A 12,036-nucleotide genomic window follows, 5' to 3' on the forward strand; every position below is an offset into this window, starting at 1 on the left:
GACTGGGGCCCCTCCCTCAGCCTGGATCTCAGCTCCCACCAGCCCTGGGGCCACACACACCTGGGCCCCTGCCGCCCCTGCTGGTGGTGCAGGTGAAAGGGCCCCACAGGTGTGAGGAGGACCTGTTTCCACGCGGATGTAAATCTGTGTCAGCATCTGTCACACAAGAGACCAGCCATGGCAGGAGGGAAGGCACAGCAGTCGTGGGTGTCCTTGAAACCCCGTTGTCCCTGAGCCCAGTCCCCCAGCTATAGCAGCTGGGTCCTCCTCCCCCAGCTGGACAAGATTGTCCCACACAGAAATCCCACAAGGGACTTATCCTCCCCACCCACTGTCATTCCCCGTGTACCCACCTTTAACAGGCGTGTCGCCATTACTCCCTGTCACCCCCTTGTCCCAGCCTCTCCCCCCACTTTCAGTCACCTACTGAGACAGAGGATGCTCCTCCTGCAGGAGGCCCAGAGGGGACAGCCTGCCCCTGAGGCCCAGCCTTTCCCTCTCCGGTCAGGGCAGAGTCTGGCCTTGAGAGCAGAAGTGAGGGGAGGGGTCCCTGGGGGTTAGAGAGCTGTGTGCTCCCAGGAGCAGTGGGAAGAGGTCCCTATCAGTCGGGAAGGAGGGACTGAGGACCCCTGTGGATGCAGAGCGCCCAGGACCTCCCGCTCCTCCCTTCCTCTGAGGTCCCCTCTCCAAGGAGCAGCGCAGACCCGAGTATGGACACAGCAGCCCCAGAGCATTTTCAAACAAAATTATCTTTATTCATAATGACCCACAATGCCCCAAAGGTGATAGTCCTAAGCCCCCTCCCCCGACCCACCCCCACCCTAAGGGTCCTGCCCTCTCTCCACCCCCACCCTAAGGGTCCTGCCCTCCCTCCTACCCCACCCCCAGGCCCACCCCCACCCTAAGGGTCCTGCCCTCCCTCCTACCCCACCCCAGGCCCACCCCCACCCTAAGGGTTCTGCCCTCCCTCCTACCCCACCCCAGGCCCACCCTGCCCTAATGGTCCTGCCCTCCCTCCTACCCCAACCCAGGCCCACCCCCTCCCTAAGGGTCCTGCCCTCCCTCCCTGCCTCCCATCCTCCCATGTCTGTGGAACAGCAGGATCAGCCCTGCCATGAGAAGGAGCCCTTGGCTCCTCTGGGGGACAGCCAGGTCCCATGGAGTCTGGGCCCCTCGGGGCGCTGGCAGTGGGGGGCACACCCCTCTGCTCCATACTGGCTGCAGTGCCGCTTCCTCCAGCTCCCTGGGTCAGACGGGTCACCCTTTCTCTTGTGAGGCTGTGAGGAGGGAACCAGCCCCGGAGCCAGTGCTGGCCTCCCCCAGACCCCGAGCTCGGCCCCTGGGCGGGGGGTCTTCTCCGCATGGGCGGGGTCTCCCCCCAGAGCGCGCTTCCCAGACTGGCCAGCTGCAGGGGGAGCGCGGCTGAGGCCTCGTCTCTGCAGGGACCCGGACTGGGCAGCGCCCCGGGGCCCCCGACCTCCAGGGCGGGCCAGGCCCGAGGCAGGGACAGGACTCAGAGAGAGCGCGCAGGGCAGCAGGCGGCCGGGAGAGGCCCAGAGGAAGGCCAGGCTGGCGAGGTCCTCCTCGTCCTCACGGGGCCTGTCCGCTGGCCCGAGCGGCTCCCTGACCAGAGCGGCCTCTCTGGGGACGCAGGCGCCCCTGGGTCCCCGTGCACAGTCAGCAGGCCCGTGGCCCTGGGGAGCAGCGGGGGGGCACCGAGCCCGGAGCGGTGGGTGCTCCTCACGCCCCGAAGAGACAGCAGCAGCCGGGGGCCTGGAGCGGGGGGCGTGTGCTGGGCCGCGCCTCTGCCGGTCCTGGAAGCCAGTCTCTGGCGGGCAGGCTGTGTCACTGACCCCCAGCTGGGGGCCGTGCTCACGCCTCCGGGCATCTGGGCTGCTCGCAGACTCAGAAGGACTTGAGTCCCACAGGGGAGCACCGTGACTCGGGGGGGCCTGCACGCCCCCCTCCTCGGAGGCCAGGAGTCGCTCCTCTGCCAGCTGGAGGAAGAAGGGGACAGTGACTGGCGCTGCACACGTGTGAGAGGAGGAGGAGGTGGGTGATGGGACAGTGGCACTGGGGGGAGGAGGGGAGGAGGGGACACCGTGACTCGAATCCACGACAGTCATGAGGCCCTGCTCCGTCCCCTGTGCCATATTCCCAGCTTTGTGCCCCTGCCCTTTTGGGCTCCCACCCCCTCCTCCTCTCTGTTGTCCTCTCCTTCTTGTCCCGCGCTGCTCCCACCCAGGGCTGGCCCCCCGGCATGCGCTGCCTGCAGGCAGGGGTGGCGTGGACACAGGCATGTGTGTCCTGTTCCAGGTTGCTCCCTGCCCTGGTTTACCTGGGTGCTCCCTCTCCTGGCTCCCTGAACCCCCAGTCTACCTGGATCCCTTCTTCCCTGACTCACTAGGGCCTGTCCCTCCTCTAACTCCCCTGGGGTCCCTGGTCCTATGGCTCACTTGGGGTCCCCCTCCCATCTCCCTAAGGTTCCACCCTCCCCTGGCTCACCTGGGCAGCAGTGAGCCCTTCTTCCTGCTCCAACTTCTCAGCCAGGGCCAAGGGGTCCTGCTGAGCGTCTGGGGAATTCATTTGCTTCAGGAACTGGGGGTCAATGACCTCCTCCACCTGGGACAGAGGGAAGCGGCTGTGAGCCCCTTGGCAGGGAGTGAACTGGGAGTCAGCGGGGCCTGGAGGACAAGTGGGAAAGCCAAGACCCACCCCGTCCTCCTGCACAGGTGGGTGTTTCACTGCATCACGGTCATCAGGTGCACACACACACACAAAGCCCACACATGCACACACATACAGGCACATACACACAAGGGCATACCCACATGAATATAGATAGCGGAAACCACATACACACATGCACACACACAGAGAAACATATGCATGCACACACACACACACAAGGACACATCCACATGAACACACATAGCACACACCACACCCACACAGATGCACATGCCTGTGCACACACAGGCATATAGAAACACACACAAGAGCACACACACAAACACAGATAGCACACACCACACATGCACACATATGTGCACACATACGTGCACATGTGTGTGCACATACAGAAACACATACAAACACAAGGGCATACCCTCATGAACAAAGCACACACATTGCACCCACACAAAGCGCACACATGCGCACACAGACACACACTCTCACGCGCCCAGCTGCAAAGAGCAGAGCCCAATCCCATCAGCCTGGGGGAACCCGGGTCTGGGTGCAGCAGCACCACCCTCTGGGACCTTGTAGGCCCCGAGCTGTGAGCCAGCCCACCTGGGTGACAAAGTCTTCCTGGGAGCACAGCTGGTCCAGGTAGCTCAGGAGACCCTCATCCTGCAGCCACTCCTTCACTTCATCTTCCCATCCTCCACCGGGCGCCCCCATGGGCAGCTCCTCCGTGATGTCCATGTCCTCTTGCTCGGCCTCAGGGGGGATCCCATCGCGTGACTCGGTCTCCCAGGGCGGCTGGGGTGTGTGGGCGCACTGGGCGCTGGGTACAGCCTTCCTGGGGGTGGGCGCTGGGCAGAGAGGGAAGAGGAGGAGCGTGAGGGGATAAAGCTCCCACCTCCAGGACATGCGATGCTGAGGGCAGTGTTGGGGCATTAATAGGGGTGCGGCTGGGTCGGGGCCACTGACGCCTTGTGACTGTGAGAGGGGAGGCCAGAGGGGAGCACCCAAGAGAGTCAGCTGTGAGGACGAGTGGAGCCACCGACTCTCCAAGGGGCCCCGCAGCCAGCCCGCTTCTCAGCAGACTTCATGTGGGGCCTTGACAGGGAGCGGGGCGAGGGGATGAGAGGGTGGACCCGGTCCAGACCCCATGGGGACACAGGGCCGCTGAGGCCCGGCTCTCAGGGCTGTTTCCCTTGAAAGACCAAAGCCCCCTGAGGAGAAGGCCGATGTGGGGGGCGGGGGGCAGTGGCCTGCGCTAGGCCCTGTTGCCTTTGGCCATGGGCTCTCGTGGGAACGTGCTGGCTTACCTGGCTGCATGCCCACCACTGGGGCTGGGGGCCCCCGAGGATCAGGTCTCGGTGGGGCAGGAGGAGGCTGGGTCTGCGCCCCCTTCTTCAACTGCAACTTCTGAACCTGCATCTGCTCCTCCGCCTCAAACTCCATGAACCTGGGGGTGAGGGGCACAGGCTGTGCTGAGAAGGAGGCCCCCCGGAGCCCCACAAAGGCAGCAGCGGATGGAGGGACGGAGAGCAAGGGCCTTGGGGCTGCCAGGGCCCGGACACTGGGGAGGCAGGAGGCTGGCTGAGCACATTGCTGCACAGCCCCTCTGGCTGGAGTCTGGCCCACTGGGCGGGCACCTCCTCCCCAGCCTGTCCTGAGCCTTCATGTCCCGCCCAGGACGGGTCAGCGTCAGAGGAGGGGGAGCTCCCGGGGAGGTGGGACAGGAGCACCCACGCTCTGAAGCTGAGGGAGAGGCTTCCCCAGGACGAAGCGCCTCTGGGCTGCAGGGACCCCGTGCTGAGTGACACCCTCCCACCCCCCTCCTCTCTGATGAGACCTCACAGCTGGACCCTGCCCCGCAGGCAGCCCCCCCCCCCCCCCCCAGGTGTGGGGACCCAGGACCCTGACTCACTTTTCTGCCATCTCGAAATAGACCCTCCGGTCACAGGTGCTCTTGCGCTGCCATTCCTGCATGGCCCGCCCTATTCCCTCCTCCAGCGTCATGGTGGGCTTCAGGCGGGACAGGGGCCGGAGCGCTGGCCTGTAATGCCTCAGGGTCAGTCACGGTCCAGCCTGGCCTCCACCCGCCTGGCCACCCCAGCTCAGTGGAGCCAGTCCCACCCCCACCCGGCAGGACTGAGCGCCCACAGGTGAGGGAGGAGGCGTCTGTGTGCAAAGACACGCCTTCCAGCTGCTGCTGTCACGGCCTCACATCCACACCAGCCCGGGAACCAGGACTGGAGGTGACCCCGCACTCGCACCCATAGCTGGGACCCCACCCTCAGGCCTTCCCGCCAGCGTCCCAGGATCAGCCAGCCTGCAGGCCCTCCCACCTCCTCTGTGATGGGAGAGCTCCGGGCGCCCCCTGCCCTGCCCAGTGCACTCACATGAGGAAGCAGCAAAGAGCTTCCGCATCAGGACTCTGGGGAAGGTGCCCCCGGGCCAGGGCCTTGAAGCGCTGCCAACGACGGAAGTCCTCGTACACACTCTTGGGGTTAGAGGCGTCCTCCAGCGAGGCCCTGGACTGGGAGGCGGCCAGGCCACCCTCTATGGAAGCTCCATGTGGCCGTGTTCCAGGGTCCACTCGGGGGATGATGGGGGCCAGCTGGGCAGCTGGCGGTGGAGCTTGAGGAGGAAGGCTGGGACCCCAGCCTCCGTTGCCAGCCTGGGTGCCCCCAAAAGCCAAGGCGGGCATAATCGTCTCCACTGCAGTGGCTTCCAAGAAGAGGGGTGCAGGACACACAGCACCCCCACAGGCGGCACCTGGAGCACTCCCGTAGAGGGGGGCCTGAGTCAGGACAATGGTCTGAGTCTGGGAGGGCTGTGGTCGTCTCCCTTCTGACCTGACCTGGTCCATGATGTTGTCAGCCCCAGTCCCAACGGGGCCTTGACCAGCATCTCCTGCCACCAGAGGTGTCCTGGGCCAAGCCGGCAGCACCAGGGGGCGACCAGGGGGGAAGGACGGGGTCCCGGGGGGCGGCAGGTGCTGCTCCCCAGGGGGCCGGTGTGCGGGGCCAGAAGAGGGTGGGGGACAGGGCTGGGCCATGAAAGGAGTCATGGAGGCACCGGGCTTCAGGCTCACATCCGCTCCCCGCGCTGCAGATGCTGTTGAGACAAAGGAAAGGGGGGATGGAGGAGGGGAACCAGCACACAGCACTGAGGCGCTCTGGCCCCTTCAGCCACTGGGGAACCAGGGAGGGCCATTTGGATGGGCAAACTGCGGAGGTGGCAAATGTCCTCAGGTCATTGTCATGCTCTGACCTCCAGTTGGGAATTATTCCACTGGAGAGCTTGCTCCCCGTTCACCAAGGCTCCCTGACCACTGTCTGCGAGAAGCAACAGCCCCAGCCAGCGCTGACCCTGAGAGCCTCCCTAAGGATTCCCCGGCACCGACCCTGCCAGCCTCAGAGGCCTGGCCCTGGGCAGAAGTCTGCTCTGGTGGCCTTGGCCGTTTACTACTGACACAGACCATGGTCTTCCTGCCCCTGTGCTCCCTCCCCCTTAAAAAGGAATCCGCCTTCGCACACGTTCCACGGAACACCACCCACGCTCCACATCTGTTTTCTGTCCCTGAAGCAGGGACGTGGACTCTCAGCAAAACCCTCATCTCAAAGGTAAAGGGCAGGGCAGAGGGTGCGCCATGAGATGCAGGACAAGAGGGAGTCGGTCTGAAGACCTGGGTGGCACGGGGGGACAATTCAGGACAGCTCAGGGAACGGGGCCCGATCTTGGTGGAAGTTTCCGGGCCGCCCTGCCCGTGTGGATTCCAAGCCAACAAGCAGCTCCCTGGGCTGAGGAGCAGTGAGCTCTGGGCTGGCAGCAGGGGAGAAGCTCTGGGCTGCAGCAGGCGGAGGACCTTCCAGCCCAGCCCTCGGGCGGACATTTCATTGTGGACGTGGCCACACACAGCCCCACTGGACAGCTTTCTGGCTGAGACCACCCTCCCACTGCCCCCCTTCGCTCTAGTGCACTCAGCTCAATCCCTTAGAAAGATGCTGCGGGGCCAGCTCCAGGTGCCCGAAGAACAGCCCACAGGACTGGGCTTTCCCGTGACCACCCTGTGCCACCCCCACGACATCGCCCACTACTCCCCCCACACACGTGGAAGTGGCTCGTCTCCCTCTGGGAAGAACCCACGTGCCTGCTGCCGTCCTTTCTCCACACCCAGGCATGTCCCTGAGCCACCCTGACCCCCCTCTGAGGAGCCCTCCTGGCCAGTGCCGTCACAGGTTCCCACTGGCTCCCAGCCGCCCCGGGGGACAGGTCCTTGGAGGTCCAGTGCTCTCTCCCCCCCTACTGCACTCAAACCGAGTTTCCCCAGTGTCACATTTCAATCCCAAGTTTTGAGGGACAGCTCAGTGTTTAAACCATCCCCCCTCCAATCTATAGGCTTACCTCCTACTGAAGCCATCCCCGCAGGCTCATTCACTGACCACCGCTGCCTAGTAGCCTCCACAACGAGAAAAGTCAAGTCGAGGATCCAGAGAGTGACCTGCTCCAACAGCTGCTCAGCATCCAATGGAGGAAGGTTTGGATTTGAACGGTAGAATGTAGGACTCCTGACATTCTGTAGCGGGGGAGGGGCAGAGGACCATGGGCTGGGGTTGGGTGAGGGGCATTCCATGGAGGGCTCTGATAGGTAGGCAAGAACCAGAAGTTCCTTTCAAATTTAAACTCACAAATTTAAAGACACACTAGCAGTAATGACCTTCTCCAAGGTAAGTTCTAGGCACCCAGTCATTGATGTGCCCTTTATCTCCGTTCTTGATCCATCACCCTAGTTCTGGGTCCCTCAGCCTGCTTCCTATCTGGTCTTGGTTTACTTCAACGCAGGCTACACTTTCTGAACAAAATTCAGAACATGCGGCCTGAAGAAATAATGGGAACTTATGGCTCACGGATCCCAGTGTTTGAAATTAGGATTGACCCAGCCGAGGCGGCATGCTCGGTGGCTGTGTGCACCTCATTCCTTAGGAAGCAGTCCTGTGGCCCCAAGTCCCGCCCAGTGCTGGGAGCCCTGCAGATGCAGCTGGCCCAGCCTTACAACCCATCCCCTTTGCTCCGGTCCATCAGGGCAAGGCCCTGCAGCCTACAGGGCAAGGCCAGAAATCACCACTTTTTGTTTCTCAGAGTATTATGTTGTTCAATGTCTAATTTTTTACCTTTGTAATATTTGTAAAAAGTAATGCCTTTGCGTAGTTCAGAGTCAAATTGTGCAAAATGGAAAATGCAGTGATGCGTCTTTCTCCTGCCTCTTTCCCCTCTTGCAAATGACCAGAAAGGGGATCAGATGATTTCAGTTTCTTTGGAAAGTATGACAAACTCAAGTATGTTGATTCTGCTACTATAAATATGTTTTATTGACGACTGAAATTCTGCAATATAATACAAAAATGCAGGGTGGGCAGGGTGACATTGTTCCCATGCTACCTGCCATGTCAACGGAAACTGGCCCGGATAGCCACGTTTTGATCAATGTTTGAACAACCACCTTGCAACGGAAACATCTGTGAAGCAACATTTATTGAAAAGCCTCCACGTAATAAATAAATACAGGAGGAACGGGGTCAGGGGCAAGTGTCTCTTAGGGTGTGTCCGAGGTCTAAAATTCTTGGCCAGAATTGTGCGATGGAACGCCCAGACTTCTAGGAGGAAGGACTGCTCTTCAGAAACCACGGAAATGCACTCCAAGGGCATGGAGGCATTGCCCCTCCGAGGAAAGTGCTTCAGGCCCGCCTCTCCCAACCTCTGTCCCAGGGGCAGCTAAGTGCATGGACTGCACGTTTGCAGCTTTAAAACCCAAGTGCTCCCTGCACACGCGCTGGGAGGTTCTGAGGAGGAGGACCTGCAGGAGGCTTCCCAGGGGCCCCCTCCCTCCACCTCCTTCCTCTGCTGCAGGGACAGCCTGGGCCTCTTCCCAGGGGGCCTCGCGCCAGGACGCAGGAGCACGCCCACTGGGGGCGGGGCTCTGTCCTGCAACTGCTCCCAGCGTCCGTTGCGGCGGTTGGCCCCCATAGGCGCGCATGCGCTAACGGCAGGGCGGTTCTCCAACTGCCGCCCAGGCTGCGCGTGGGGCCTGGCATGGCGGCCTCCGGAGTCCGTTAGGTAAACAGGGAGGTAAGGGGCGCGCGGCCTCCTCACCCCTCAGGGGTCCCCCTCTTCTCCGCTGTTCACCACGTGGGCTGTTTGCCCCCAGGTCTGTGTTCACCCCCACACCGCTCACTTCCGGTGGTGTGTCCCCTGGGAATGGATTCTAACTGGCTGTGCTGGGCGGGGCGGTCAGGGATGCGGGGCCTCCACTGGGTCCAGGAATGCCTGTGAGCTGTCCCCTCGGGGCCCCTTCCGTGTCCCCCGCTTTCTGAACACGCAGCTCCCGGCAGTTCTTCCGAATTGGAAAGCGTCCTCCGGTTCAGCAGGAAGCCGCCGCCTCATTGAAATGAGTGGACAGGGCGAAGCCTCCCCCCTCCGCACAGTTCACAGGCCTGCCTTCCCCATGGAGCCTCTCAGCCCGCGGTTTCCTTCACCCGCACCCGCCACTGAGGGAGCGGCCTTGCTGACCCACAGTAATGCCTCTGCCCCGAAGCCTGGGGTGGCGGGCGGGCCTGGGGTGTGTGAAGCCTGGGGTGGGGGGCAGGCCTGGGGTCTGTGAAGCCTGGGGTGGCGGGCAGGCCTGGGGTGTGTGAGGCCTGGGGTGGCGGGCAGGCCTGGGGTGGCGGGCAGGTCTCGGGTGTGTGAAGCCTGGGGTGGTGGGCAGGCCTGGGGTGTGTGAAGCCTGGGGTGGCGGGCAGGCCTGGGGTGTGTGAAGCCTGGGGTGGGGGGCTGGCCTGGGGTGTGTGAGGCCTGGGGTGGGGGGCAGGCCTGGGGTGTGTGAGGCCTGGGGTGGCGGGCAGGCCGGGGGTGTGTGAAGACTGGGGTGGCGGGCAGGCCTGGGGTGTGTGAGGCCTGGGGTGGCGGGAAGGCCTGGGGTGTGTGAAGACTGGGGTGGCGGGCAGGCCTGGGGTGTGTGAGGCCTGGGGTGGCGGGCAGGCCTGGGGTGTGTGAAGCCTGGGGTGACGGGCAGGCCTGGGGTATGTGAGGCCTGGGGTGGCGGGCAGGCCTGGGGTGTGTGAAGCCTGGGGTGTGTGAAGCCTGGGGTGTGTGAAGCCTGGGGTGGCGGGCAGGCCTGGGGTGTGTGAGGCCTGGGGGGTGTGAAGCCTGGGGTGGCGGGCAGGCCTGGGGTGTGTGAGGCCTGGGGTGGCGGGCAGGCCTGGGGTGTGTGAAGCCTGGGGTGGCGGGCAGGCCTGGGGTCTGTGAAGCCTGGGGTGGCGGGCAGGCCTGGGGTGTGTGAAGCCTGGGGTGGCGGGCAGGCCTGGGGTGTGTGAAGCCTGGGGTGGCGGGCAGGCCTGGGGTGTGTGAAGCCTGGGGTGGAGGGCAGGCCTGGGGTGTGTGAAGCCTGGGGTGGCGGGCAGGCCTGGGGTCTCTGCCTGTGCACTCGGTGGCGGGAATCTGAGGTGTGGATTCAAATGTGTGCGCTCGCTTTGTCTGCGGATGTCTGTGATCACGGGGAGGTCATGCCTGTTTTTGTGGGTGTGTAGGGTTGAGTGCTGTATTTGGACGGTGTTGAGATGTAGTGCATGAATACTCAAGCAGTTGGTGGTTACAGGTTTGTAATTTGGTGGTTGGGGAAGTGTTACCTATTTTGTTTTTCCCTCTTTGAATTCCAGGTTTTTTTCTAATGGCCGATGTGGAAGGATTATCTGCGTACGCATAGGGCAATGTTAGGACAAGTGCAGGTGTTCATTAGCTTGGGTGTATGATCTGTGTTTTGTATTTGGGGCATGTTGTAATGTTATGTGTACTTCTTTTTGTGATCTATGCCTGTTTCAGTGTGCAGAGAGCAGGACTGTGACTACTTTACAGGACTGGTGGGTGTTGTATATGCTGGTGTGCAGTATGATATGATGTGTGTGTGTAAGATGGAAGAGTTAATACTGAGAGAGAATCTGGGAGTGTGGGGTTATGTATATGCAGGTAGTGTGGCATTACATGCTTATTAGGGACGTAGGGTATAGGGACATACGTTTGTGTATTTGCCGTGTACTGGGTAATTGTAGGTATGTTTGGGGCTTGTGGCGAGTTGTGTGTGTTTATTGAGTTTGTGTGGGTATTCCAGGGCCATGGCTGTTTGGAGGAATATTTACTGGAGCTACGTGTTTGTATTTTTCAGTAGGGGGCTCTAAGGCTTACATAGTTTGGGTACTGAGCGTGTGTGTATTTGATGGAGAGAGGGGTTTCTGTGCTTATACAGGGGATGGGAAGAGTGTATCTATGTTTCAGAGGTGTGTGATAAGCTTATTTGTTAGTATTTGTGGATGTGAAAGCTGACTCATTAGCTAAGGCTAGTTTGGTATTTGGAAATTGTTTCTTATATGGTTTGCTGGAGATATTTCTGTGTGTCTTGCACATGTATACTGGTTTGTGTGTATATCTGTCACCAGGAGCATGAAATAATAGTTTGTTCATAGGGTATATGGGGTTGTAAAGGTGTAAAGCATATTTCTTTGGAGAATACTAGAGTGTTTCTACCTGTGTTTGGTCAGTAGGGAGTAAGAAGTGGTATGTCTGTATATTTAGGATGAGGGTAGAGAAGAAATGTGTATAGTGTGCTTTTGTTATATATTGAAGAGCATAGGTGAAGAGGTTGTATTCTGGGAGGTGGCATGATGTATAATTTTGAGAGGTCTATATATTCAGGAGTTGGGAATATTTGCATGTGTATGTATGTTTCCTTAGGTATGTGAAAATTGTGCATGCAGATTAGTGAGAGTGAAGGGATTGTCAGTGTTTTTGTGTTTTGTGTATATCTATCTGAGCATGTGGGGTGGATATTCATGAGTGGTTTGTGGGTGTATGTACTTGGGATGTGTGAGTATATCAGGAGGCTTAGAGTCCTTTTTGTGACTTTTCCAGAACGCAATACTTGCAGAATTTTGTGATGTTGCTTGCATGTGTCTTCTCAGTGTATGTGAGGTGAACTTACTGTACATCTATTTTGTAAGTATAGGTTGTTTGAGTTCCTGAAGCTTATGATGGAGTGTGTATTCTAGGGAATGTGAGAGTATACTTTGTGTGTTTGGAAACGAAGGGACTGTGTAGGTTGTGTGTATGTGTTCAAGAATGGTGGAGTATGTGTATTTTTGGACCCTCTTTTTCACTATTCTTTGTGGAATTGCAAATGGATCTTTATTTGGGTGACACATGAGACAATTGTGCACATGGTATGTACAGGTGTTCATTGTCTATATCTGAGTGGTATGATGGTTGCATGTTTGTATTCAGATCCATGTTGTGTGTGTGTACATAGTT

General features: G+C 59.9%; 1 protein-coding gene and 1 long non-coding RNA gene across 2 annotated transcripts in view; one reads left to right on the forward strand and one right to left on the reverse strand.

Moving 5' to 3' along the window:
• Window positions 1–1,103: 1,103 nt before the first annotated feature.
• LOC129151730 (NUT family member 2G-like) lies at window positions 1,104–8,716 on the reverse strand. Its single transcript, XM_054727626.1, has 8 exons — window positions 8,438–8,716; window positions 7,087–7,351; window positions 5,079–5,796; window positions 4,604–4,732; window positions 3,999–4,138; window positions 3,295–3,539; window positions 2,506–2,622; window positions 1,104–1,997 (listed from the first exon to the last, which is right to left on the reverse strand). Exons 1-8 carry the CDS (start codon window positions 8,714–8,716, stop codon window positions 1,104–1,106), a joined length of 2,787 nt encoding a protein of 928 aa, XP_054583601.1.
• A 12-nt stretch (window positions 8,717–8,728) lies between these two features.
• The window catches only part of LOC114228113 (uncharacterized), a 151,335-nt gene continuing 148,027 nt past the window's right edge, over window positions 8,729–12,036 (forward strand). The window contains exon 1 of the long non-coding RNA XR_008558300.1: window positions 8,729–8,808. This is a non-coding gene — a long non-coding RNA (uncharacterized LOC114228113). The remainder of the gene's footprint in view (window positions 8,809–12,036) is intronic.

Source organism: Eptesicus fuscus, chromosome 15 (genome assembly GCF_027574615.1).
Source record: "Eptesicus fuscus isolate TK198812 chromosome 15, DD_ASM_mEF_20220401, whole genome shotgun sequence".
Classification (NCBI taxonomy): Eukaryota; Metazoa; Chordata; class Mammalia; order Chiroptera; family Vespertilionidae; genus Eptesicus; species Eptesicus fuscus.